General features: G+C 47.2%; 1 protein-coding gene across 1 annotated transcript in view; it reads left to right on the top strand.

Annotated features, from left to right (window-relative positions):
• The window catches only part of Gabbr2 (gamma-aminobutyric acid type B receptor subunit 2), a 351,347-nt gene that overhangs the window by 276,614 nt on the left and 46,991 nt on the right, over positions 1–27,742 (top strand). The window contains exons 12-13 of the mRNA XM_027931027.2: positions 8,147–8,254; positions 15,489–15,611. Of these exons, the coding sequence (XP_027786828.1) occupies positions 8,147–8,254; positions 15,489–15,611 (231 nt within the window). The remainder of the gene's footprint in view (positions 1–8,146; positions 8,255–15,488; positions 15,612–27,742) is intronic.

The raw sequence follows: 27,742 nt of genomic DNA, 5'->3' as shown, positions 1-27,742 counted from the left end.
AAGAAATGCTTTGATTTTTGTTAGCTAGCTTATACCAGGAAAAACAGGTCAACTAATTTCTTAGGGATCCAGTCAATTTTTATCCCAACCAAGATCTTTGTCCATTTGGATCTTTAAAAATCAAGATATAATTCATAGACTGTAACATTCACCCTTTAAAGGTGTACTTTTCATTGATGTTGGTGTATGAATTCATTTTTGATGTATCCTCAGGACATATGAGAGTATCTAACACAAGAGAGAGGCTCTGGTGTCAGACTGTTTGTGTTCAATTCCCAAATACACTGCTTCCCAGCTTTGTAATTCAAGTTATTAATATCTCTGAACCTTAGGGATTATTTACTCTTCTCCAAAATATGGATAATACTATGCTTATAAGGATTTAATGAGATCGTGTATGTGAAGGACCTAATGCATGCCACATTGCAAGATTCAGTACATGTTAGCTATTATCGTTATGAATGAATGAATGAAAGGGGGGACTCTGTCAGGGTAACTGTGTTCACCTCTGGACACTGCTAAGACAGACATTGATAAGGTGGGCTGAAGAAGAGCCTAGAAACTGGGGTCGGTGCTGGTCAATTTGGTGTAGGTATATCCATGACCACTTCTGGCCTTGTGTGATTTTGCTGTACCAGAACTGGATTGGGGACAAGCCAGGATGGTGTGTGCCCCTGACATATAAATATACACTTATTTATATGTATAGTATCACAAATATATCGCTCAATGAATTCCCACAAACTGAACTCAACTGTGAATCCAGGATCCATAATAAGAAATGACATGAACTGTATCCCAGGAGCCCTTTCTGTCCCCTTCCACTTACTATCTGCTCTAAAGAGAACTACCATCTTGACTATCCCCTGCGTGGCCGGTGCAGCTCAGTGTAGGTGTGGATCACCCGGGGTCTTGATGAAATGCGGATCTGTGTTGGGACATCTGGGGTGGCCTGTGATTCTGTACTGTGATGCTCCCAAGAGCTAGAGCTGCAGCGTCCCCAGCCTACACCTGGAGTAGCAAGGGGAAGATCAGCACTGGCTGCTTCATTTTGTGTTTGTGTCTTAGAGACTAAGCATGTAGAAGAAATGGAAGCACCAGAGACCTGGTCCCCTGAGGACTAGTGGTGGGGAGACCGGGGCTCCTGGGCTGGACGACACTGGTGTGTGGGCTCCACCGCCCAATCTTGGAAAACCAGGGGTCCCATCACAGTTGGCAGGGCTGGGCTCGGGTCCTGCCACATGATTTCAGATTCTTCACCCTCCTGGTAAGGGGGTCTGCATTCAGGATGGGCATAAGCCGGGCAGAGATGGAGTCAAGGGGGTTCAGCTACTGGGTTGGGGAGCAAAACATGCCCTCTTCCTGACCTGCAGAGCTGCCTAGCTTTTCTAATTCTAAAAAGGTACAGACTGCCAAGGAACACCTACTGGCTCTCAGTAAATCCAAGTCCAGAAAGAATTAGTGAAATGTTTTTAGTTAAAAAGCCACAACTCTATCATATTACTTTCTTTCTTTCCTTTTAAGTAGTTGGTAGTAAAGCGATATAATAATGTGCTTTGGGGACTGTTTTGGCCTGTGATCCCATGTCCTCACGTAAAGTGTTTTTGAGTTCAGAAAGGTGGCCAGCAGGCTGGGCCAGGGGATCCCCACAGGGCTTGGAGGTGGCCTCACCTGGCAGGTTCAGAATAGCTGAGGGAGGCAGCCCCAGGCACTGGAGCTAACAGGGCCTATGTTTCAGTCAGCTCTTTTGTTGCTGTGACTGAAGGATCTGACCAGAACAACTGTAGAGGAGGAAAAGTTTATTTGAGGGTTCATGGTTTCAGAGTCTTAGTCCATAGGAGGCCAGCTCCCTTTCTAAGAGCTTGAGGCGAGGCAGGACATCACGGGGGAAGTATGGCAGAGGGAAGCAGCTCACATGATGATCAGAAAGCAGAGAGAGATGTCACTCCCCAGATACAAACATATACCCCAAAGCCACGCCCCAATTCCCACCTCCTCCAGCCACACTTCAGTTACCTCTTAGTTAATTCCTATCAAGGGATTAAATCACTGACTGGGTTCTGACCCTTACAACCCACTCATTTCTCCTCTGAACTTTCTTGCATTGTCTCACATGTGAGCTCTGGAGGACACCTCACATCCAAACCTTAACAGCCTACCTGGACCTACTGGGTCTGGGGCTGGGTTCAGAGCCTCTCTTGCTGGGGTGACCTCCATACCCCTATTCCGTTTGTCTCTAGCCATTGAGGTCCTTCTAAGGGAGGGGACTAAGGACCAAGGACCTTAAACTCTCCAGCTGATGGACAGGTGAGGCCCTCCCTTCCTACAGTCCCATGTGGGCCACTCGAAACCCCACACTCATGGGTTCTCTTGTTCTCGCCATTCATTCCTTGGTCCATTCCTTCATTCGTTCATTCATCTGATAACATTTTCCAGGCACCCACCACATGTCAAGCTCCACAGGCACAGAGCTAACCACACCATTGCTGCCCTTAGGGGGCTGGCAGTGTAAACCAAAAGGCAAAAGTCAGCAAGTCACCCCCATTCACAGTGACCTACACCCTGGGGTTAGGGGAAAGGGTGATGGCCAGAAGTGGAGGGGCAAGTCTTAATATATGCTCCCTGCCCCCCACAAGTAAGCTCTGGTTATTTGTGCACATCCTAAAAAGCTGCCTCTTACTTGCCCACAAATTCCACAGCACATGCAGCCTCTGTGGCATGGCTGCCCAGCTCTTCCTCTGTGGTCCTGGCCCCTGCTTGTCCACATCTTCTATCCACAGAGCTGCCTGCAGGCACACAGCAGCCACTCCCCAGCACACACCCACGCCCCCTCCTGCCACTGCCTATCTTGAGAATGTTGTACCTTCAGAAAGCTGCCCAGCTTCCAATCCCGAGGCACCTGCTGGGAGGAGGTGGGGATGGGGGGAAGAAAAGCCTCTTCCCTCCCTCGGTGTTGTTCTGTCACCTGAGCCAAGTACAGTTGTGCAATTTGTGTTCTACACAGGGATATTGGTCTCAGGGGTGGGTGGAGGCTGAATTTCAGTCTGGGATTTATCTGCTCTGAGTCAAGTTCTTCTGATGCAAGGGCCTTGAGGAGAGGAATCTTTCAAAAGGACCAGAGTGTGCGTCTCAGAAATCCCTCCTACCAGATGAGGCACTCGTCCGCTGATTTGCCCCAGGGTTCCTAAGGTGCCCTGCTCATCCTGGCTTGAGTCCCAATGTGTTCCTGCTTGTACCTGGAGTCTCTTGCAGCCCCCTGAAAAAGGTGTGCTGTACTCTAAACTCTAGAGGAGATTTTCTACGCAGATTTTACCAAAAGAGCCCTGAAAGGTGGGGTCTTCTGGCGTGCTTCTGGGGGGCCTTCTTCAAAGACCTGTCACCTTGGATCTCACTGCCACCAGCCCCAGGGAGACGAGGCAGGCCCTGGAGACCTGACCCTCAGCACTGGCTCTCCCACCAGGATCTGCCAGGGGTCTGGGTTGCTTCTGGATAGTCGGGGGCTTCTTTGCCCTGCCTCTCGCTGTTGCCTGCCTGGAGTGAGGCTCAGAAGGCAATAAAATTATCCTAGAATCCTTGTGAACAGTGGAAAAGCAGCTTGTCCTAAGTGTCCAAACAGCCTCCTCTAACTGACTTCCAGCCCAAGGCCAAGTGCATCTATGGTGACGTGGAGGCTCAGTGTCCCACAGCCCCCATCATCTGTCAGAAGGCCTGAGAGCACAGGCTGTGTGTCCATTTCCCTGCTGATCCCCAAAAGAGCAGTGAAGACCTTTCACTCTGCCTTCATAGCATCAATTGAGCGGTAGCTGAACAAAACTGTTCCAGGCATAGATTTTTTCTTTTCCTTTGGAGATTTGCTCTCATCTCTCTCTTTTTTTTTTTTTTTTCATAGCTGAGATGGATGGACATTGCCCGCCTGAATTTCCTTTTCCCCCATGGATGTGTATGTCTAAGACAATTGACAGGGTACTGAGTGCTCTGTGGCCAAAGGAAGAGAAAGACATTAACTCTCAAGAGTGAATGTGCTCAAGACTTTGTAGAGACAGTGAAGTCGCTCTTCATCTGGTGGTGATGACTCAGTAGAGATTTGTTTTGGAGGGGAACAATTGGAAATCAGAATCATTACAGCCCCTCAGAACTTTCTAGTTCATTTAACATCAAGTGGTTATAGAGAAAGAAGGTATACCTGGAACATCATCAAATAAACCTCCCTCAGTGCAGGAAATGCCCCTACAGCATCCTGACAGAGTGTCTTCCAAGCTTAGCTCACTATCTACCAGATCACATATCAAATTTGAGTGGAAGGGGCCACTGAGGCTACATACTCAGCCTCTTTTGCTGTCAGTGCCAGTCCTCTCTGTGGTTGTCCTTTCATGGGCTTGCTCAAGCCCTGCTTTTTAGTGGCTCCATCTTATGGAAGAGGCCGGCAGGTGGTAGACAGATGTCACAGCAGAAATGTGCATAAAGGTGGACATTGTGGGGAATGGGCAGTCATGACCTCCCTGTGAGGTCTGAGAGGGCTTCTCAGAGGCAGTGGCCTATGAGTTTGGATTTCAGAGGACAAATAAAGAATATGTGAAAGAGAATGCAGGAAGAATAGTACCGGGGACAGAGGAAATAGCTCCTGCCAGGACTGGCAGCCTGAGAAGACACAGGATGCAGCAGGGGATAGAAGGGAGGGCTACGTTGACCCGGGACACAATGTGAGATGGAGTGTCGGGCATGGCCCTGGCACAAGACAGAACCCCTTGTCTCTGGGGTTCCCATGATGGGAAAAACTACAGGTGTGCAGGCGGGGTTAAAGGAGCAACCTGGGGATACTGAGGTACCCAGAGGTAGCCCTCACCACCCGGCAGCCCTCCCCAGGAAATGCCCTCCCTAGTCCCCTGTAAGAATGATGAGAGTCTTCCTGGCCCAGAAAGAGCCAGTGCTAGGTGAAGAGACCCAGCTACTTCCAGAGACACAGCACAGAGACAGATGTTGGGGGAAACACAGCCTCCTGGCACCTCCAGCCTCCTGACCATCCTTCCAAACCCTACCAGAGGCCGAAGCAAAGCCCCAGGGGCAACACCAGGGCCCACTTGTCAAGATCAAGGGGCAGGGAGAGACATGGGAGGGCAGGCAGAGGAGATGGCTTGCAGATGGACTAGGAGAGTCAGGGGAGGTGGGGACAAGATGGGTGACTCCCAGGTCCCTAACTTGGGGGACAGGCAGATGGTGACACAATTCCCCAAGTCAGGGAGAAACAGAATCTCAGGGGGAGAGCTGATGAGCTGAGCTTTGGCTGCAGAGTGTGAAGGTTTTATGGGATACCTAAGTGTCACCTGGGCCTCCAGTGACAAGAATATGTGCAGGGTTGGAGCTCAGAGTGGGGATGATAACCCAGAGGAGCACTTAAATGGGCCAAGAGGAGCCAGTCCTGGCACCCTCTCCATCTCATAGACACAGGAGGAGCAGAGAAGAGAAATAACACCTCCCTTCAGCAGAGGGTAGCCCAGGGCTGATGCCGGCAGAGCCAGCGGGGTAGGCAGCCCTGCTGGTGGGTCCCACTGTCCTGCTCCCACCCCGCTTTCCTCTACTGTTAGTTCATCGATTTCTTAAAAGTTGCCTCCAGGTGTGAGGTGAGGCCAGGGCTGACCTGGACCCTGGCTCAGCATGTGCTTCTGGTGGTCACATCCAGGAACCTCCACAACCAAAGAACATCGTGGTTGGTCACTACATTTTTCCAGACAGAGATAGGGTGTGGGTGGGGGACACTCAGGTTCAGGGATTCCTGGTGCTCCCAGGACTCAGCATTCAGCTGCACTCACAGCTATGATCGATGACAGTGAAAGGACACAAGCAAAATCAGAGAGGGGGGAAAAAGGCATGGAGCAAATACTAGGGAGGACCAGGTGCTAGCTTGCAAGAGGAAGTCACACGGGACACACGGATTTGCTCCAGGAATGAATAGAGACAACACGCAGGAAATGCTGTCTCCCAGGGAAGCTCATGAGAGCCAGTGTCTGGGAGTTCTATTAGGGGACCATGTACCTGCCTGCCTACTATGCCCCAAATTCCAGACTCCCAGAAGGAATGCAGGTGTTCAACATAAACTATATTCTGTGCACAAAGAATTTCGGCACAGTAAACCATGTTTGTCATTGAGGGGATGGTGGGAACCCACCCCAAATCCAAATTCTCAGACACCAGTCAACAGCTCGCCTCATGGTCAGGCAGGGGCTGTGAGCTCTTCCGGCCAGGCAGCTTCAGGCAATCCTGTCTTTCCCTTCTTGGCACCATACTGCCGTTTCCAGACGCCAGATTAAGTTTATATTATCGAGTTTTAACTCACTTAATTTATCTCATTGAATCTTAATGAAGTTAACCCTCACAAAATAGGCAAGTGGCCTGAAAATAATTGCTTTAAGGAAAACCTTGGTCAAGGGAGATATTAATAACACTCAGCACATTTGTGTGACACATGGCCTTGAAAGAAGAGACCTGTGTCAGCCCCATGATGATGTAAACTAATGGCATTATTTCCTTTTTCCATCCTTTATGAAATGTCCATGCTCTGCCTGTGTTGGTGTTTCAGATGGACTTTCTAATAGGAGAACATGACCAAAAACACTTGTGGACCAGTGGTCTTAAGTTGTGTCTGCGTATTAGCTTTGAAAGTGTGTCGCAGTCCTCAGGAGAGTATCTTATGGCTGGTCAGCTGCCCCACCTCGTGTGCCCTTGCCCTTGGGCAGCAGGATCAGGGTGTAGATGAGCCTGATGTGGGTTAAGCAGACTGGACCTGGGAGGAGGCAGGACAGTGGGCTGCCCCTGATCAAGGGGAGGATTTCTAGGCTTCACTCTGGGGCCACGTGGGCAGTGGAGGGAAACTGTCCAATGCACTGGGCCTCGGTTTCTTCATTTGTAAAGTGGTTTCCTCATCAACTGACATCTCCTAAATAATCACCCTGGCAGCTGTTATTATCTGTTTCCATTTCTCTATATTTTACCTCTGGCCTGATGGCACTAGTTGAGGGATCAGATAAGCCACCAAATGGATTACTGAGTGGGATGGTCTATAGGGCCCCTCAGTGCCAATGGAAGGAATTCGTGACCTGGCCATTGGATAAGCTCCTCCTTCTTGGTCTGTTACTTCTCTTGGGCCCTTGGAGTCTAATCGGGGTGATAACATAGACATCCTATGCCCCTGAGGCACTGAGGTTCATCCTGGCTTGGATTCCCCCCTCATTTTTGAAATGAAAGAAGACAGAAGACTGAGTCCCCCCTGTACCCAGTCTGCAGTCACACTTCACACACGTTTCCCAGTGATTTTGGGGATGCTGTTGTCCTTCCCTTGACTTAGGAGATCAGTCTTGCCTTTTACCCTGCCAGTTCCTATTTTCACAAAGAGAACAGAGAGGGAAAATGTGCTGTCTCTGAAAAGTTGGATAACCACGTTGCCTCGAAGGCTAGAGCAGAATAAACCTGGGCTGGAGCATTTCCAGGGATCTGCACACCCTTGGGTGATGGAGGGTGTCTGGTCCAGCCATTGAGGGGGGAGTCTGGGAGTAATGACAGTGGAGGTGGGGAGTGGGCGCCCTTGTAAGCCCTCAGTAGCTAACAGATGGTGGCCATCTTGTGCCAGCCTGCAGGTATGGCTCTTCCCATCAGTCATCAGCCTGGGCACACTTTAGTCCTGGGGATCAGCTGAAAGCCAGACAGGGCCTTAGTTCTAAAGGGATCCAAGGTCTGATTGTGGTCTCAGCATCCAGCCTGGCCTGCTGCTAAGTAACTGGACTCCTGAGGTCACCCTGGGCAGTAGTAGCCTGGCCATGGGAGGGAGAGGGAAGGGAGGACAGAAAGAGAGAGTGACCCCTCAGCAGTGCTGGGACTTTCTGTGCCTCTCTCTATGATGTGCTCACTACAGGCCTGTTGGAGGCAGGATTTGAATCTCACATACATGCCAAGTACTCTGGGCCTGACAAATGGCTGATAGAACTTAAAGTCCATCACCTTGAAATTTGATTGAAGGATGCCAGCAAAATTCAACATGCAAAGGAAAACATTTGTCCCCATCCTCTAGAGGACCTCTTCTGGGGTGGTGACACATCTGACAGAAGATCTGTTCACCTGAAGGATGCTAATGTCTCCGTTTTCTCATGGGCTCTAGGTCAGGACCTGGATCCTCACCGTGGGTTACACAACTGCCTTTGGAGCGATGTTTGCAAAGACATGGAGGGTCCATGCCATCTTCAAAAATGTGAAAATGAAGAAGAAGGTAATCACCCTCCTACAGCTTTAGGGGTTCACTCAGTGTTAGATATTCACTTAGCAAACAGACATGAATTAGGTGCTGACTGTGTGTGGCCTCTAAGCTACTTGCTGGGGATTCATAGAAACACAGTCCCTATCTCTTGGCTCCCAGGGACATCAGACAGCTAACAAAGTCTTTACAGCACAGAGTGAGGGGTGCTGGTTGGGGATACATGGGGACTTCTGGAGCACAAGGCACTCCGGGAGGCATCACGTTCACCTCTGCCAGGTCCTGGAGGGTGTTGGGGAGTTGGTCAAATAGAGAGGGTGGGGATTCTGCACATGTCATAGGGGGAACAGTGCATGAAAAGGCCTGAGAATAAGAGTGGCCTGGTCAGAGGGCCGAGAAGGGCGCAGTATGGAGAGCCGTGGGGGTCACAGGGGCAGGGTGCAAGAAGAGGCTGGAGGGAAAGGTAGGAACCACATAGATGAATCTGAACTTGAACTTATGGGCAATGGGGAGCCCCTAAAAGAGGGGAAGTGAAACAGTGTTTCAAGTGCAGCAGCCCCTGCCCACTCCAGTGAAGTGGGTGGATCCTGCCCCTCGGGCCCCTGCCACACACCCAGGCCACCACAGGAAAACCTTAGGCTACATTCAAGGGACAAAGATTCCAGACCTGACACCAGATCCCTGTGCCCTCTGCTGCTCTCCAGGCCCAGCAGCACTATGACAAGTCCCCTGTGTAAGTGAGAGAGGTTCAGCCACTGGTTGCTCCTAGTCCCGGCTGGACACTACAGGACAATGGAGACATTTGAAAATTACAAGAAATCACCCAACCTGGGGCCAGTTGAACCCAAATCTCTAGGGCTGTAGCTAAGCATCAGTAGGTTTTAGACTTTCCCAGGAGTTGTAGTTGTCCCTCAGTGTCCTCTGGGAACTGGTTTCAGAACTGTCCCCCCTCCAAGGATCCCAAAATCTGTGGATGCTCAAGTACTTGATATTAAATGGCATAGTCTTTGCATATAGCCTACATACATCCTCCGTATATTTTGGGTCTTCTCTTGATTACTTACAGTACCTAGTTCAGCGTAAATGCTGTGTACATAATGGTTATGCTGTATTGTTTGGGGAATAATTACAAGAAAAAGCATTCTTTGCATGTTTGATATAAATACAACCATTGTTGGCCTAACCACATGGTAAACCACCTGCGGGTGGTTGAATCTGCAAAGGTAACACCCTGGAAACCGAGAGCACGCTTTGACCGCTCACAGCCAGCATGGAAGCCCTCAGGCTGGGACCAGAGCTATTCAGGGTGGGCTTCCACACCTGGGAGCTTCTTAGAAATGCCACGCTTGGCCCCAGTCTGATCCTAAAGAACCAAGATCCTGGGGCAGGGCCAGCAACCTCTATTTCACCGTCACCTGGGTGAGGCTGAAGCCAGCCAGTTTGAGAAGCACTGGTCTAGGTGGTTTTGGGATCCCTCCCACCCAGCAGCTCTGCTTAGAGAGCTGCTCTGCCGTTTATGACAACTCATCCTGTTTTGCGAGAATCAGTGTCGATTCCTTTGTGTTAATATGTGACTCATCCATGTTGTCATCTGTAATCAAGAACTGGCCTTTCTGTTCCCATCCTCGTGTGAGCGCTGAGCAAGAACACCCCGACTGTCTGGCACAATCAACAAAACGTGTCAGAGAAACTTCAGGAGTTTGGTTGTCTACAAGCTCCTTGTGGACAGGGATGTGACGCGGTTTCCAGAGACCAGGCTTAGTGTCCTTCCTGCCACAGCGCAGAGCGCTGAGCTGGATGGGAGGGGACCTGCGCCCTCTGGAGACACTGCACAGCTGAGGGTTGTGCTGTGGGGGATCCTGGCACTTTGGGAAGGCACTTGTCCCACAGGCAAGCACCTGCCCCACCTTTATTATTTACTATTTTTTTAACTTTAAAAAACTTTTTGAACTATGTTTTTTACTGTTTTTGTTGTTGTTGTTGTTGTTCCTTTTCTAATTTTTAGGAAGAAAAAAATCCTAAATTTTTTTTTTAAAGGATGATGATGTCAGGGACAGCAGGGGTAATACGTAGAGCCCTCAAGGAGGTGGATATCAGAGGCAGTAATTCTGTGGTCAAGACCCAGGGGGCAACTGCACTAGAGAGGAGGGTGTCTGAACCAGCAGGGGCATCGATATAGAATGGTGAGGGTGACGGCAGGGACAGAGGGTATGACAGGGTGAGTTGCCTGCACAGGAAGGGGAGAGGCGTTTTGGTCAGTGGGGGATGCTGGCATCAGGACACTGCAGTAGCACAAGATCACTTCCATTCAGTTAAGGCCACTAAGCTAGCCACTTAAAAACATTTAAAATGGTAAATTGTATGTTATATGTATTTTACCACAATTTGAAAAACCAATAAAACTTTCAGGTATGGTGGCACACACCTGTAATCCCAATGACTTGGGAGGCTGAGGCAGGAGAATTGCAAGTTTGAGGCCAGCCTCAGCAACATAGCGAGACCCTGTCTCAAAACAATTAAAAAGGGCTGGGGATGTAGCTCAGTGGTAAAGTGACCCTGGGTTCAATCTCCAGTACAAAAAAAAAAATGTTTTGAAAGAAAAAGAAAAACCAATTAAACAAAACAATAAAACCTGACTTTGGAAATATATATTTATATACACACACACACAAAAAAAAAAAAAACCAGAATCGTGGAAAAGAGCCATTTTGGACTGTGACTGCCTTAACCCCTTCAGAATCATCTGATTCCCCACGTGGTGTTTGATCCACCCAAGTCATATATACCTTTCTGTCTTCCACCATTCCCTCCTCTAACCTTCTCCTGGAGTTACAAGAAGGACTAGAGCAACCCCAGGAGTTTCCCACACTACAGCATATTCATCGGCCTTCACTGTTTTTACAACAAAATCAGGGACCAAATCTTATCCTCAAAAGTTTGGCATTTCAGATCATGCCTTCATATTGTGTGGCCATCATCACTGTCCATCTCCAAAACTTTTTCACCTTCCCAAACTAAAGCCCCATAAAATACCAACTCCATTGTGCACTACACTCTGTTTTCTGGCTCTGAGGGACAACTCCTCTGGGAACCTCACATAAATTGTCATACAGTATTTCTCCTTATGTGATTTGAGTTTCTTTTAAAGAACTTTGGACTTTGATTTTTTTAGTGGGTCCCCCTTTTTTTTCACTGATACATATACTAGATCTACATAACCTTATAATTGCAATCATATGCTTTTTTTATTAGAGTCTTTTTATCCTTTCCTTTTTTCCATAGCTCCCACTTCTTCCTCCCTCCACCCACAATGGCAGGCCTTCCCCAAATGCACACACACAAGCTTCACCCCATATGGCCATGTTTTTTTAAAGACATTAAAGGAAAAGAAGTCTACTGAAGAAAGTATTGACACATGGTGGCTTCACACTCCCAAATTCAGCTTTTTTATAGCATGTTACCATTTTTTTCCTAAAGACCAGTCATAAAATCTTAAATGAGGAGCTTATTGCAGTCTTTATTCTGCTTCTCACTAGGACCAAATTGAAGTGTTGAGATGAAGCAGTAACTCAAAGATGAGACCTTCTGTTCTTGGGGCAGATGTTTTTTGAGGACACATATGACTTGGTACTGTTGTAGACAACAACACAAGCAATAAAACCATCTGAGGACACCTGCTCAGACCTTCATCCAGGCTCAATGGAAATTTGGTGGGGAGGGTTTGTAACAGCCACCCCAGGCATCAGCTAAATGACAGCAGGGGTCAGGCAAGTATTTTCTGTAAAGAACCAGAACTTGTATGAGATTTTGCAAGTTATACTGTCTTCTTTTTTTTTTTTAACGAGAGAGAGAGAGAGAATTTTTTAATATTTATTTTTTAGTTTTTGGTGGACACAACATCTTTATTTTTATTTTATGTGGTGCTGAGGATCAAACCCAGTGCCCCACGCATGCCAGGCGAGCACGCACCACTTGAGCCACATTCCCAGCCCTATACTGCCTTTTTTTCAGCTAGCCTATGCTGCTGATTTATGGAAAAGAAGCCATGGACAAATATTTAAAGAATGGGTATGGCTATGCTTTTATAAAATTTTATTTACAAAAATAGATTGTGAGGTCTGGAGTTGTGGCTCAGTGGTGGAGCGCTTGTCTAGCATGTGTAAGGCACTGGGTTCGATCCCTGGCACCACATAAAAAAATAATTAAATAAAATAAAGGTATTGTGTCCGTCTACAACTAAAAAAAAATATTATTAAAAAATAGGTGGTGAGAAAAATCTATAGTTTGCTAATCCCTGATCCATACAACAAGGGGAACTGACATTGGCATGATCACTGGCTTCCGTTGAAGTTATTGTCAGCCAGGCTCTGGGCATCTAATATGGCTTGTGTGGTTATTTCCCAATTTTGTACACGAGGAAACAGCTCAGAGGAGTCACAGGACTTAACCAAAATCATACAACTAGTTAGTTCATGGCAGCTTAGAGCCCGGTGTCTTATCATTGCTGGTACAATTCCATCTCTCACTCGCAAGATTGTCCCAGGTTCAGAGACAGGATGGCATGTTCTGATATCAATGACTACTGACATACCCCAGAGAGGCAGTGGGCAGACTTTGAGGAGAAACCTGAAAAAGAGGGAACGAAAGAGAGAAGGTGAAGTGAGAACTGAGAGGTGACCTTGCCCATTGGAAAGGTTCTCTGGTCCTCAAATTGGAATGGTCAGGTCAGTACTATTTTTGTTTTCCTTCCCTCAGTTTTCATTACTGAAGATTATTTTAAATCACCTGTCCTTGGTAGTGTATTTTGTATATTCATGGGTGAATTTGTTTAATTATCCATCGTTAGTCTTTCCCCACTAAAATGCATGCTCCATGAAGGTAGGGTTTTTTTTTCATGACTGTCTAAAACAGAACCTGACACAATGTAGGCACTCGATAAACAGTTCCACAGTTAATAAATGAAATTAATTTCATAACTTCTTAGTATAAGTCCATTCAGCTACCAACACTGGCCACGTGCCAGGCTTTGGGAATGGTGCTAAAAGGAAATTAGATATAGCCTCTCATTACAACCTTCCCACCACAGATTCATCCATTGAGTTCTATGTCTAGTAGAGCTGAGGTGCAATATCATGTTTCACCCCTAGATGTTGCTGTCCTACACAAAAACACATATTCACTAATGGACAAATCCCAAGTAGTGGTAGTAAAATAGTCACCATTCCTTGAGCATCTTCCCTGTACTAGGTGTTTTCATACACCGTCTCATTTTATTCTAAGACCACCTATGTAACTTGGGCATGAATGGCTCCAATTTATCAAGGAGAAAACTCAGACCTAAAAAAGTTAAGCAACCTGCTCAAGATCAAGATCACATTTGGTAAGAACTGGGATTAGAAAGAGGCCTTTTAATTCCTAAATCTATGCTCTTTCCTTTATACCATACTTAGAGAATAATACATGAACCTCCCTCTCTCCCCTTCCTCCTGGCCATGACATAAATTAAAAATGCAGAATAAGAAAGAGGAAGTGATTTGCTCATGACCATACAAGTAGCAAGAAATGGAGCCAGGATCCCAACCCAGGTTCACATAATTCCAAATCCTTCAGAATTCCAGTGCCCCTTTCTACCCCATTCTTAAGCCTTATGAGTGAAGGACCTTACTGTGTCACATTTACAAGAGGGAAATCCTGGTGTGTGTCTTCTAAGGTTGGCTGTGCCCTGTGCTGGACATGCCCAGTTTCACAGATGAGGAGCTGCTTGGGCTGAGTCTTGAAGCTGGGGTAGGAATCCACCAGCAGAAAGGTGCGGGGAGGACCTCCAGGAGTCAAGCCCCAGTGGGACAAATGCCTGGGGACTCAGGCAGGGCATTAGGCAGAGGCTTCTTCCAGCCCATCCTAGGTCCACCCTATTTTCTCAAGCCCTACAAAGAGTTGCCTAGTTCCTGGGGGCAAGCCAGGTTAAGCCAGGTTTCTGCAAAACCTCAGGGGTTCACTGGATCCTCCTTGAAAATTCAAAAAGGAGGTTTCTGCAGTGCTCTACCCCCAAGTAAAGCAGTCTGGGTGGATTTGATCAGCAACACTTTTCTTGTTCCTTCTACATTCATCCACAGAGAGACCTCTTGAGTTTCTGTTTCTCCTTTTGAAATGGCTTTAATCGTTAAAAACCAGACCTGGTGATATTTCTTAAGCTTCTGTCTCAGTTTTGTTTATTTTTCCATGATTCTTTTCCAGAACTACTTCATCACATTGGCTTTTATTTCTGTGTTTGGGGGGTAGGGGGGACATAAACCTGCAATGAGTGAAATACAGGTGAGCACTGGTGCTCTAGTGTTTGTCCCCAGGCCCCTGCATATCAGTGATGTAAAGTGGGGTGGGACTCACAGCAGCGAAGAAACAGAGCGGAATGGGAGTGAGTTATATTTCTTCTTTTTATTTTCCTTCATCTCAGTTCAATCCATCAAACTTTTAAGTGCCTACTGAATGCCAAGCCCTGTTAGGTACTGAGAGTACACGAATAAATAACATGGGTTTCCCTCCTGTCTGGGCTTCCCAGGCCAGTGAGGAGGGAGCTGTGACAATAATTTGACGTAGTGTCTGGACAGTGCTGTGATTGTTTGAGGATGTGAACTCTGGAGAAAGGAGGTGCTTGGTTCAAATCTTAGCTTCACTCCCTTTGACATATCTGTTGAGCCCCCCAGAGGCCTGTTTCTTCATCTGTAAAATGGGAATAACGATAGAATCTGTTTTTAAATGAGACCACGCATGTGAACCATCAGCCTGGAATAATGGATCATTAAAGATTAGCTACATTGCTTGTTGTCTCTGCTGCTGTTGTTACTCCTCAGATCATGTGGACACAATGCTCTGGGAGTGATGAGTTATTCTAGGAGAGTCAGAGAGGGCTTCGTGGAGGAAGCTACAACTGACCTGGGTCTTTAAAGATTGTGGAAAGAATAGGGTGTTCCAGACTAAAGGAACAGCACCTACAAAGTCCCAGAGAGTGAAAATCACAGCTCAGAGGAGACTAGGAGTGGCCAGATTTCAACAAAGTGCACATGTGGGTTTGGAGAGGGGCTGGACCGGGAAGGCAAAGGAACCTGGCTACATTATTCTGTGGGTGATGGGGCATTTCAGGACACTGTCCAGCTGAGCATCCAGGATACAGTCACTCCTCATCCTGGGTCCTCAGCCATTGTCCGGGAAGCTTCTTTTCACCTCTGCCTCCCTCTTCTCCTCCCCACTGCAGATTATCAAAGACCAGAAACTGCTCGTGATCGTCGGGGGCATGCTGCTCATCGACCTGTGCATCCTGATCTGCTGGCAGGCTGTGGACCCCCTGCGGAGGACAGTGGAGAGGTACAGCATGGAGGTAAGCAGCCGGTGCCAGCAGGAGGGAGACCCTTGGGCACAGCTCCCAGGCACGAGATGGCAAAGCAGCCAGTGCATCTCCTTGGATGCACAGTTGCTCTTGGGAACACCTGATCCCACTTCCTTCCATTTGAGATGTTGGTTATTTCAGGAGCGCTGAATATAAGGTATGGTGAAATAATTTAATGTCAATCTTAATATATGCAGAATTAAGGGGAAATGTTGGGCTGCTAAAAATACTGGGCTGGGGGTGTAGCTCGGTGATAGAGCACTTGCCTTGTGTGCTCAAGACCCTGGGCTCCCATCTCAGCCTGCAAAGAAAAATACTTTGTAGAAGCCCCCATCTACGTGATCTTTCATTGGAGAAATTACATTGCACCATCGTCCCTTCTTTAAAGAAAGTCCCATAAGCAGTGCTTCTAGGAAATCCGCATTCCGATAGCTCCTCCTAGTTACTGTATGATGTTCAGGGTGGCGAGCAGTGTATTTCCTTTCATACATTTGATATGAGACATTTATTGTTAACATAAGGAAGCTTAGCCGGGCATGACAGTACATGGAGCCTGTAATCCCAGCAGCTCGGGAGGCTGAGGTGGGAGTATCACGAGTTCAAAACCAGTCTCAGCAATTTACAGAGGCCCTAAGCCACTGAGTGAGACCCTGCCTCTAAATAAAATACAAAGGGCCGGGGCTCAGTGGTTGAGCATCCTGGGTTCAATCTTGGATACCAAAAAAATAAAAATAAGGAAGCTTATATAAAAGTACTGTTAAGTATATATTTTAATTAGCCTGCATTCAGCCTTGCCCTGGACTCCTGCTGGTCTTTCCGCGATGCTCTGGGGTAGGGAAGTCCAAGTCCCTGAAAGTTGTCTCCTTGTCCACTTTGTCCTTTAGTTGAACATGCTTTTGTGGAGTGGAGCCAGCTGCACTGGGTGGGCCGTTTGCTTATGTTTTCCGTACGTTGTGGCAAATTCAATGGAGACAATGAGGACCTCTGTTTCTCGCACCGTGTTATTAGGGAAATCTTTTTTGTGGAATTTAGTGTGTATTTTGGAAGTAAACTGGAAAATGTAATTGTATGTCTTGGGGACAGAGGTATTATCCTTCTAGACAAGAAGGTTTTCCAGGAGGCTGAGGCAGGAGGATCCTGAGTTCAAAGCCAGCCTCAGCAACTTAGTGAGGCCCTAAGCAACTCAGAGAGATCCTGTCTCTAAACAAAATATTTTAAAAAGGGGCTGGGGATGTGGCTCAGCACCCTGGGTTCAATCCCCAGGACTAAAAAATAAATAAAAGAGGGGGGGGTTCATGAAAATAAAATGCACAGCCACATTTATGTTGATACAGAGAGTTTACTCAGCTCAGTAAGAAGTTATACAGTCGGTGAATATTTTTTAGGGAGGAGATTTTGGACAGCGCCCCTCCATCTCTCCACCTTCCACGTATACCCTGGGAGGAAGCAGGGCTCCAGACAGGCACAGAAGGACATGACACCAGCTGTGCCTGTGGGCCAAGGGGACAGGAACTGAGTTCATTCACGCAGACAGACTTTTTCCAGAGGGGAGATGACAACTGATCACCATTCATCATGCACAGTGGCCAAATGAGCACCTCCTCGCCCACTCAGTCCCAGGGGAATTCCCTGCCCACCACCAAGATTTAGTGATCCAGACAGATTCAATACTGGGAAGAGCTGTCACTGGCTAAGTGGGCCCCTGAGCTAGGGAGAGCCTGTGGTGGTGACAATTACAGCCATAATGATGATAGTGATGATGATGATGATGATGATGATGATGATGACAATGAAGACAGCAATGACAGCCAGTGTTGTATGTGATTTAATATCACAACAGTTCTGTGAAGTGTTACAAGTAAGCCCATCTTAGTAATGAGGAAATGGAAACCCAGAGAGGTTGTGTAACTTACCCAAGGTCGCCCAGCAGGTTAGTGGTGTCCTACCCTCCCTTCAACACCAGGACAGCTCTTTTTGCACTTTCTCTGGCTTTCCTAGGCCTTTGTTCATTGGCAAAGATCAGGGAAGTAGGTAGAACAAAAGCATGCCTGCACCCCCTACAGATAAGGACGGGGGAATTAGAGAAAAGGGACTGAGGGGCCAGGATGCCAGGGAAGGGGAGCCAAGGGAATGAGACAGAGCTTGTGGGGAGTCTGGAGCTGGGGCAGCTGGAGACCAGATCAAGGGTACCCTGGGGCCTGCAAGGATGCCGCCTCCACTCTAAGTGTGCAGGGGTCAGTGGGGCTCTGGCTGCAGCAGGAGAAGGCTGCGGGGCTGGGTGCAGACTGGAAGCCCCGCAGCCCAGCCATTCAAGCAGGGTAAACCGGTGCTGCCATCACAGACGATAGCTTTCTTCCCCTCGATGACTCTGTGCACAGAACCCTAGAACACCCCAAATCTCTCAAAGTTAAGGTTCTCCAACTGCAGAGCCCCCGGTGGCCACAAAAAGCCTTTCTGCACAGACGAGGAAACCGAGGGGGCACCCACAGGGCCCAGGGCAAGGGCCAGATATGCCCTTCGTGTGTCCCTCCAGGATCTACCGAGGTTTCTTTCTGGGTCTTTCCTGGCCCTTCCTCTTGTGCTACTTATTCCTCTTTTCGGGTTGCCCTGTTGCTCCGTTGCCATGGCAGCAGAAGCCTGTGATTTGTCCACCTGCAGCCCTGCCAGTCCACCAAACAAGGCCAAGCTGTCTGTGGGTTTCCCTCAGCCGCTCCTGTCGGGCACAGCGTGCTGGGTGAACAGTGCTCAGGGGACGAGGCGTCCCACGGTCTCCCCCAGGGGACATCTTTTCCAGGACCCTCAGCCAGAGACAAAGTCTAGGCTTCAGGGAGAAGTCATCAGAGGCCTGTTGCCTGCTGCCACCCCTTACATCCCAGACACCTTGGTTTGCTCTGGACTCTGAATAACTTGGGATCCCAGGCATAGGCCTCCTCTGTGTCAGTACCCTGCCTGCTTCCAGAACCTTCTCTGCCAAGTAAATTCCTTGAGCTTCAGTCCCAGGGCCACCTACTATGGAGACATGTCCCTAAGCTCACTGGCCCTGCGGAGCTGCATGACTCCCAGTTCCCCAGACATTCTCCCTCTGGATTCTGCTGAGCACAGCCCTGCCCTTACTCCTGTTGGACCTCAGCCTCCCCAGCACAGGCCACTCTGAGCCAGCCCCCACACTCCATAGCATCTTCCACGGGGACACCGGAGATCATGGCCACTCGACCCTGAGCTCATGGTGCCCGCTGGCTAATGAGGAGCTGGCTAATGAGAAATTAGCACTAGTACTTCAGACTGAAGGGTGTGGCTCACACTCAAGTTGAATATGCAGGACAAAGGGCTCAAGAATAACAGGAAAGATCCACGGAAGAGATTCTTCCCCGGAGAGTACATGCAGGTGTCCAGGAAGGAAAATCCCCTGGAGTCCTACAGAAGGCCACCCAGCTCCATATCCTCATTCATTTTTCTGTAATAAATATTGATAGAGCACTTGTCATATGCCAGGAACTGTCTGAATGCTTTACAGTATGAACTCATTTAATTCAAGCTTTATAACAACACAGTAAGGGGCGAGCTATTATTTTCTGCATTTTACAGATGAGGGAGCTGGAAACAGAGAGGTTCAGTGACTTGTTCACAGTCACACAGCCAGTAAGTCGTAGCTTAAATTCCAGTGAAGGTGTTCTGCTTTCAACTCTGCTGCCTCAGGGGCTCCCTGAAGAAGGGAGAGAAGACTTGAGTTCTGGTTTTGCCACCTCTTCCCTCTTTCAGAGATCTGCACACAACACCCCTCAGAGCAGGCTGACCGTTTAGCTGTGGCCCTGGAGCCCGAGCCCCTGGCCTCTAAGCCTCTTCCAGGCCTCCAGCTGTGGCTCATTACCCCCGGTGTCAGTCTCCTCATCTGCCTCAGACTGAGACTCCAGCTTTGCCCTCATTTATTCAACAAAATTTAACAGACAGCCATGATGAATGGGACGTGGCCCTGCCTTCAGGGACCTTCAGGACGGCTGGGGAGACAGACAAGTCTGTGGTTGGTTCACACCCACACAGGCATGTCCTGGGGTAATGCAAGGTGCTAGGAAGTCTAAGGAGAGGCGCCAACCTGGCCTCCTGGGGTCACGAGGAGGCAGGAACAAGGGAAGAGGGCAGGAAGGGCATTGGGCAGAAGCAGTTGCCCTCGGAGAGCAGGTGACCACTAATGCAGGAGGACATGGGCAGTGGAAGGCGCCCTCTCAGGGAAGCCAGAGCATTGATTGGCACAGGCCCTTGGAAAGCAGTTTGGTGTGCACTCGTCCCACAGCCCACCAAGTCCAGGGGTACACATTCTTAGAGAAAGTCACATATGTGCCCAGGTGGACCTGCCCAAGGGTGTTCACAGCAGCACTGTTCAGCATAACCTCGAACTGGACGTGTGTCCCCAGTGTGTGTCAGCAGCAGAATGGATGCCTGCACCATGGCACTTTCAACCAGAGGAACACCACCAGAGCTGTGGAAAGGAGCGATCCCCAGCTGGACCCTCTGGTTGGATGAGCCTTGGTGACGCCTGAGACACGATGATGAGCATAAACAGCAAACCACAGGTGAATTCCCAAAGTGCTTGGTCACATGTCAAAGTTCAAAGACGGTATAAACTAAGCAAAATACTACTTAAGGAAATATACAAAGGTAGCAAAACATTTTTCTTTTTTAAAGAAGACAACTGTTAATACAAAATTCAAGGTTGTGGTTACCTGTAGGGGGGCAGGATATCGTTAGGAGAGTCAGGTAGGGCCTGCAAGGCTACAGGAAATCATTCTTCAAATTGTATGGGGACATTTTATCTGGTCTTCAAAAGCAAGGTACGTGTCATTTTTAAAAAAATTGTACTGAGTTAACAGACCATTTCTTAGAGCAGTTTTAGGTTTATGGAAAATTTTAACAAAAGTACTATTTCCGTATACTTCCCCCAACACACACAGTGTGCATGTTTGGTAAAATGATGAGCTAGTATCCCTACTCTATTCCCACTTAAGTCTGTGGTTTACAGTAGGGTTCACTCTGCATCATACAGTTCTATGGACCTTGTGTGTAATGCCATCATACCACGTGTGTGCTGTTACAGCTTCGTATGGAACAGTCTCACCATCTTACATGTCCTTTGTGTCTTATCCCCTTGGCAGCCACCAATGCACAATTCTTCCTTTTCTAGAATGTTCTATACTTGGAATCATACAGTATATGGTCTTTTAGACTGGTTCTTTCTTTCTTTCTTTCTTTCTTTCTTTCTTTCTTTCTACTTATTTATGTATTTGTTTATTTTTATGCAGGGCCTTGCTGTGTGACCTGGGCTATGCTCAGACTCATGGTCCTCTAGCCTCAGCCTCTGAGTGGCTGGGATCACGGGTGTGAACCACTGGCTTCTTTCATTAATAATAGGCATGTAAGCTTCCCTTATGCCTTTTTGTGGCTTAATAGTTCACTTCCTTTGATCAATGATTAATATCCCATTGTATGGACGTACCAGTTTGCTTATTCATTTAACCAATGAAGGACACCTTAGCTGTGTCCAGGTTTGGGCAGTTATGAATAGAGCTGCTATTAGTATTTGTAGGTAGGTTTCTGGGTGGACATAAGTTTCCAGATCATTTGGATAAATACCTAAATATCCAAGTGCTGGGTATAGGATAAGAGTATGTTTACCGTTGCAAGAAACTGCAAACTGCCTGCCCCAGTAGCTGCACCATTTTGTATTCCCACCAACAATGACTGGGAGCTCCTATTGCCCTGCATCCCTACCAGCATTTGCTGCAGTCAGCGTTTTGAGTTTTGGTCATTCTGAGATGTGCAGTAGTATCCCCTTGTTGTTTTAGTTTTGCAGTTCTCCAATGATATGTGATGCTGAATATTTTTTCATATGCTTCTTTACCATTGATTAGTTTTGAGAGCTATTTAGGAAACAGATGTGACCAAACTTGGTGATTGATTGACTCCAAGGAACAGGGAGGCAGGAGGCCTTGCCAAGATTTATTTGGATATAATTTTTACTGAGGTGTCTGTTCAGATCTCTTAATCACTTTTTAATTTGGTTGTTTCCTTATTGTTGAATTTTAGGAGTTCTTTATCTATTTTGGATACAAGGCCTTTATCAGGCAGGTGTTTTGCAAATGCTTTCTCTCAGTCTGTAGATCGTCCTTTCATTCTCTTAACACTGACTTCCGCAGAGCTGAAGTTTTAATTTTCATGATGCCTAGCTTATTGTTTTTTTTTTTCTTTCATGGATCATCCTTGGTGTTGTACCTAAAAACTCACGGTCAAACCCAAAGAGACATGTTATCTTCTAGAAGTCTTATGGTTTTGCATTTCACATTTTGTGAAAAGTCTGAGATCTGTGCCTGGATTCATTTTTTATGCCTGTGGGTATCCAGTTGTTCCAGCACCATTTGTTGAAAAGACTGTCCTTTTTCCAATGAGTTGTCTAGCATCTTCTCATGTAGATCTACTTCTGGAATCTCTGTTCCTTCCATTGATATACTTGTCTATTTTTCACCAAAGCACATGTTTTTGATCCCTATTGCTTTACAGAAAGTCTTGATGTCAGTTCTCCAACTTTGTTCTTCAATGTTGTGTTGTCTTTTCGGGTCTTTTGTCTCCAGACAATCTTTAGGATCAATTTGTTGATATCCACAGTAACTTTCTGGGATTTTGATTGATGTAACATTGAATCTATATATCAATTGGGGAGGATTGCTATCTTAATAATATCGAATCTTCCTATCCATGAACATGGAATATCTCTCCATTTATCTTTTATTTTCTTCTATAGCTTTCTAGATTTCTCATTATAGATATCGTACATAATTTTGGATTGATAGCTATTGCATTTTGTTTAGGTGCTAATGTAAATGGTGCTGTGTTTTTAATTTCAAATTCCAAATGCTCGTTTCCAGTATATAGGAAAGCAGTTGACCTTTGTATGTAAAGCTAGTATCCTGCAACCTTGCCATATTGCTTATTAGTTCCAGGAGTTTTTGTGTTGATTCTTTGGGACTTCCTACATAGACAATAAAGTTATCTGCAAACAGACATGCTTTTGTTTCTTCCTTCCCCATTGGTATGCCTTTATTTTCTTCTTTTGACTTACTCCATTAACTAAGACATGCAGTACATGTTGGATAAAACTGGTAAGAGAGGACAGACACCTTTGCTTTGTTTCTGAGCTTAGGGAAAACTCATTTAGTTTCTCATCATTAAACGTGTTAGAATATTTTTTTTCCTAAAATGTTTTTTTTTTTAAGTATCAAATAGTTCTGATGGCCAAAATTGGACAGAGCCCAGATTGTTAGGGACCTTGTGTACTAAGCAGAGGAGTTTAAACTTCAAAATTAAAGAGATTTAATCAAGGGAGTGACATGGTCATATCTTCCTGGCTACAGGGTGAGAACAGATGGAGGGGTGAGGCTGGAGGCCTAGAGATGGCTACATGTTTTTGCAATAAGTCAGTCAGGAGCTGATGGTGACCTAAACCAGGGCAGTGGGAGTGGAGACAGAGAGAAGTGATTGGTTTTGAGAGCTATTTAGGAAACAGATGTGACAAAACTTGGTGATTGATTGACTCTAAGAGTTTGGGACAGGGAGGCAGGAGGTCTTGCCCAGATTTATGCCTGGGTGGTGGATGACAATCACTTCAGAATGAGGAGTGGGCTTTGGAGGAAATGGAGGAGTCGCTCAAGTCTGATTATAAATTTGAGATATCTGAGGGCCTCCTGGGCAAAGGGGTCCCCAAAATGGAATATAGGTTCCTAGAGCACAAAAGAGTAGTTTGTTCAGAAGATAGAGATTTGTGGAAGGGAGTTAATGCTTTGAGGATGGGAATCGTGGAGAAGAGTGTAGAGACCCAGAGGTACAGTGAGAGGCGAAGATATCCTGACCGAAGTCCTAGGAACCACTGAGTGGTGATGGGTACAGGAGGAGGAGCTGGGGAAGGAAATATGAAGCAATAGATAGAGAGGTAGGAAGTAGTCAGGAGAGTGCTGCCCACAGGTGGGGGATGGGAGATCAAGCTGTCCACAGGCAGAAGGTCAAAAAGGAGCCATCCATACAGGAGGATAATTTGAAGGAGGGAGAGATCTCCAGGGACAATGCTCCAGACCAAGTCAAGGACTTGCAGATGTCCCCGGACCTGGCCTCATGCTCAGTGTTTCTGCATAGCATCTCGGTGCTGCCTCTGCTTTGCAGACTGATGGGAAGATTGGCTGTTTCTGCATTTCAGATACAGCAGGTGTGGATAAACCTGCCAAGTATGTTAGAAAGGTTTGTAAAGTATGATTTGGATTCTTGGTGAAAAAGGAAAATAACTCTCCCTCCCTCTCTCTCTTTTTAGCACCTACTCTGCTAGCGGTGATGGTGAGTGGGTGTTGGACATATAGGTCTGGAGCAAAGGGATAGGTGTGGGTTGGAGATGAGAATTTAGATGGATCAACACATGGATGACATCAGGGGAGGGCACAGAGAGAGACAGCAGAGGAGGGAACCTAGGACTGACCCAGAATCACACCCGTGTTTGGAATCCAGGGAGTTCTGGGGGAGGCAGCAAAAGAGAGCTGTTGGAGAAGCCCAGAGGTAGATAAGAAGAAAATCAGATGAAACCAAATGAAGAAAGTATTTCAAGGAGGAAGTTTTAATGAACTCTGTTAAGTGCTGATTTTAGATCAAGTAAGTTAGGACCAAGAATTGTGTCTATATGTATACCCACATACATCCATATGAGAATTTACTTTTCCTTTTCAAGGCAATAATTTGAGATAATTTCCCCCCAAAGTAATCTCTATGCATACAGATGGTATGAAGACAGTCTCTGATGCTAGATGGAAGGGTTCTCATTTTTTCTAGACTTTCCTTCTATACCAGGTCACTGTTTAGAACCCCACCTGACCATTCAGAAATGGTCTTGAGATGGAGAAACATGACGGACAGCACTCAGGGTTACCAGACATTGAACACTGGGGCAAGCCACAGGGAGCCACCATGACAGCATCCAAAGGCTGCCTGCATCCCAGGAAGCCTCCCTGACTGGCTTCCCAGCAGGGTGCAACCAGAGAGGGAACATAATCCCGCCCCTGGCGGAAGCCATGTGTGTAGCATGCAGTCACAGAAATGGTGGAAGGCTGGTCCAACCTCCCCACCCCCAACAGGTGGCCAAGCAGTCTACATCAAGAATTCCCTACACTCTGGTTTCTGTGGCTTTCTGGTCATTCTGGCAGTAATTGAGTTAAGGGCAGCTTGGGGCACGGAGTATTTCAAACTTCCCTCCACATCCTGTTGTCTTACCACTCTCTGTTTGCAGAAGCAGATGAGGGGTGTGGAATCAAGGAACTGAAGTTGGCTCTGAAATGAGTGGCTTACACCAGTTACGTTTCTATGGAAACCGATATTGGAAGAGGCAAACATGTTGAGTTTTAAATAATTTTAACTCTTACCTTCTACTTCCCTCTACAGTTGCTCTGGGCGGGGTGGCGGGGGCGGGGGTGGGGGGGCGGGGGGGAGTGCCAAGCAGGCACTTTCAGGAAACAGCTGGTATCTTCATAAAGCTTGTCCAAACCCCGCCTCCCGCTATTCATTGTGGAATAGAGAGCAGAATGACCAGAGTTGGGGAGTTCTGGGAACCAGGTCTGTTCTGCTCTGTGGCCTGCTCACAGGTAACCTGGTAGCCCAAGGCTTTTGATGGTAAGGGTCACATTCCAAATGGTAGGTCACCATAGCTGAAGCCACCATCCCTGGGCAGTGAGACAGCTCTTTGTCACCCACAGTCATCTGTGGTGTCCTGGGTGGCCAGGCTGTGGTCCCAGTCAGAAGCGGACCATGGCCCAGGCTGATAAGGGTTTCATTGAGGGCCTTGGTTCAGTCCGATACTCAAGCCATCTAAATTAACCTGGCAAAGTCATCCCTGGGAGGGCTGCACCATCGGAAGTTCTTTTTTTTTTTTTTTTTTTAAAGAGAGAGAGAATTTTTAATATTTATTTTTTATTTTTTTCAACGGACACAACATCTTTGTTTGTATGTGGTGCTGATGATCGAACCCGAGCCACACGCATGCCAGGCGAGTGCACTACCACTTGAGCCACATCCCGAGCCCCCATCTGAAGTTCTGATTGTGCCATCCTCCTGTCTAAAACTCTCAGTAGTGCCTGTAATCCCAGCAGCTAGGGAGGCTGAGGCAGGAGGATCGTGAGTTCAGAGTCAGCCTCAGCAAAAGCGAGGTGCTAAAGCAACTCAGTGAGACCCTGTCTCTAAATAAAATACAAAATAGGACTGGGGATGTGGCTCAGTGGTTGAGTGCCCCTGAGTTCAATCTCTGGTACCCAGGAAAAAAAAATCCGCTAGAGGATGACGTCTGTACTCCTTGGCACAGGTCAGGAGGTCTTGGATCATTTGACCTGTTTGCTTCTGCAGCCTCATCCATCATGATCCCCTTAATCACTGGTACTTTTCCAAAATATCACACTCTCTCTTCCTCTATGTCTTTGTCCCCTCTACCCAGGATACCCTCATTCCCACCCTAAAATGCCTTCTTGACCTTTGAGTCATACAATTGCTACTTGACCTTTGAGACACAGAGAAGAATTTTCTAAGGAGCCTTTGGACCACCCAGGCAGTCTTGGATGCCTCTGTCCGATGCTCCCACCCCAACCTGTTCATCACTCATTCTGGTCACAACACTGGTAATTGTGTATGCACCTGTTACCCCCTCATCTGTGACCTCCTCAAGGGCCAAGGCCATCTGTGTGTCCCCAGCACCCACCACCAGGGCCTGGCTCAGAGCAAGTGCTCGGTAAATATTTATTGAATAAATTGTTCCCTCCACCTGGAACTCTCTCCCCATGCCTCCATATGTCCAAATGTAACCCATCTGTCTGGGCCCATTAAGCCAGCTCCTCAAAGAAATATCTCTGCTGAGTTGCAATTTAATTTAATATCACACCCTCACCCTTCATGAAGGGCCCACTTCTGGGGCTGAGGCTGCCAAATGAAGAATGAGTCAGCCTCTTCTGTCGGGGACTGTGGTTCTGTTGGTGACTTAGCGCCCCTGAGATAGAGATCCCCGGGATAGATCCCCATAGAGTGTCATGCTAGGAAAGGGGCCAAATCTTGCTGGTGAACTGTCTCTACTTCCTTCTATCAGGCCATAGTAATGGATAAGATGCTCTGTTTCTTTTTAACCTTGGCTGCCAGAAAGTTGGAGCCAAATTCAACACTCAGGCGCATCGCAATAACCCTCTTATCTCAGGTTCCAGAAAGATTATCTCTCCTTCTGATCGTTTGTCTTTATTTTTTAACTATCCTGTTTTATTTGGGCTTTTCTTATGTGCTGCCTTGGGCTGTTTGGGAGAGGACACAAGGTGTTATTAAAATGAGAATTGAGTTATTAAAATGAGAACTCAAGGGGAGATTCGATGGAAATGATAGACCAGAGAGGCGTTTTAAGGGTGTCCACGGGTATTTGCCTCCTGGCATGGAGCCCAGCTCAGCCCTAGCTCAGCTCTGCTCTCAGATTTGTGGGTACAGATATGTTTGGGCCCAGTGTAGGGCTCTGCCAACCACAGACACGTTTCTGGAACATCTCAGATTGCAAGGCATCTTAGATACAGGAGAGATTGCTGTTTTATTCATTGCCTCTGTTGGTCTCCTGTGTGCCCTTGGGAAACACTGGGGTGGCTAGAGGCCCTCCAGGACCCAAAGAGAAGACACAGAGCCACAGCCGCAGGGGCAGCCCTGATCCTGAAAGTTCTCCCCTCCACCTATCCAGGAGGAGGGGCTGTTTACTAGAAATTCTCAAGAGCCAAGGACCAAAAGGACTGGAAAATTGTGTGAGATCCTGGCATCTTGACAATTGGGTTTGTCTTGTTAAAGTCATTCCAGTGCTTGAGCAAAAAGAGCCTTTAAATTTTTATGGTTTTTTTCCCAATCCAACACATCCACGTTGGCAGAAACACAGGCTATGGCCCCCAGAGATCTCCCACCTTTTTTTTTTCCTTCCGGTGTTTTAGATCAGATCCAGAACCTTGCACATGCTAGGCAAGCGCTCTAACACTGAGCTATGTCCCCAGCCCACTTTCCATCTTTCTGTGGAAAGCAACCTCTTTGTAGATTCTCACCTT

Source organism: Marmota flaviventris, chromosome 13, assembly GCF_047511675.1.
Source record: "Marmota flaviventris isolate mMarFla1 chromosome 13, mMarFla1.hap1, whole genome shotgun sequence".
In the NCBI taxonomy this organism is placed as follows: Eukaryota; Metazoa; Chordata; class Mammalia; order Rodentia; family Sciuridae; genus Marmota; species Marmota flaviventris.
Note: the sequence above shows the minus strand (reverse complement) of the source record. Positions and strands in the feature narration are given on the sequence as shown.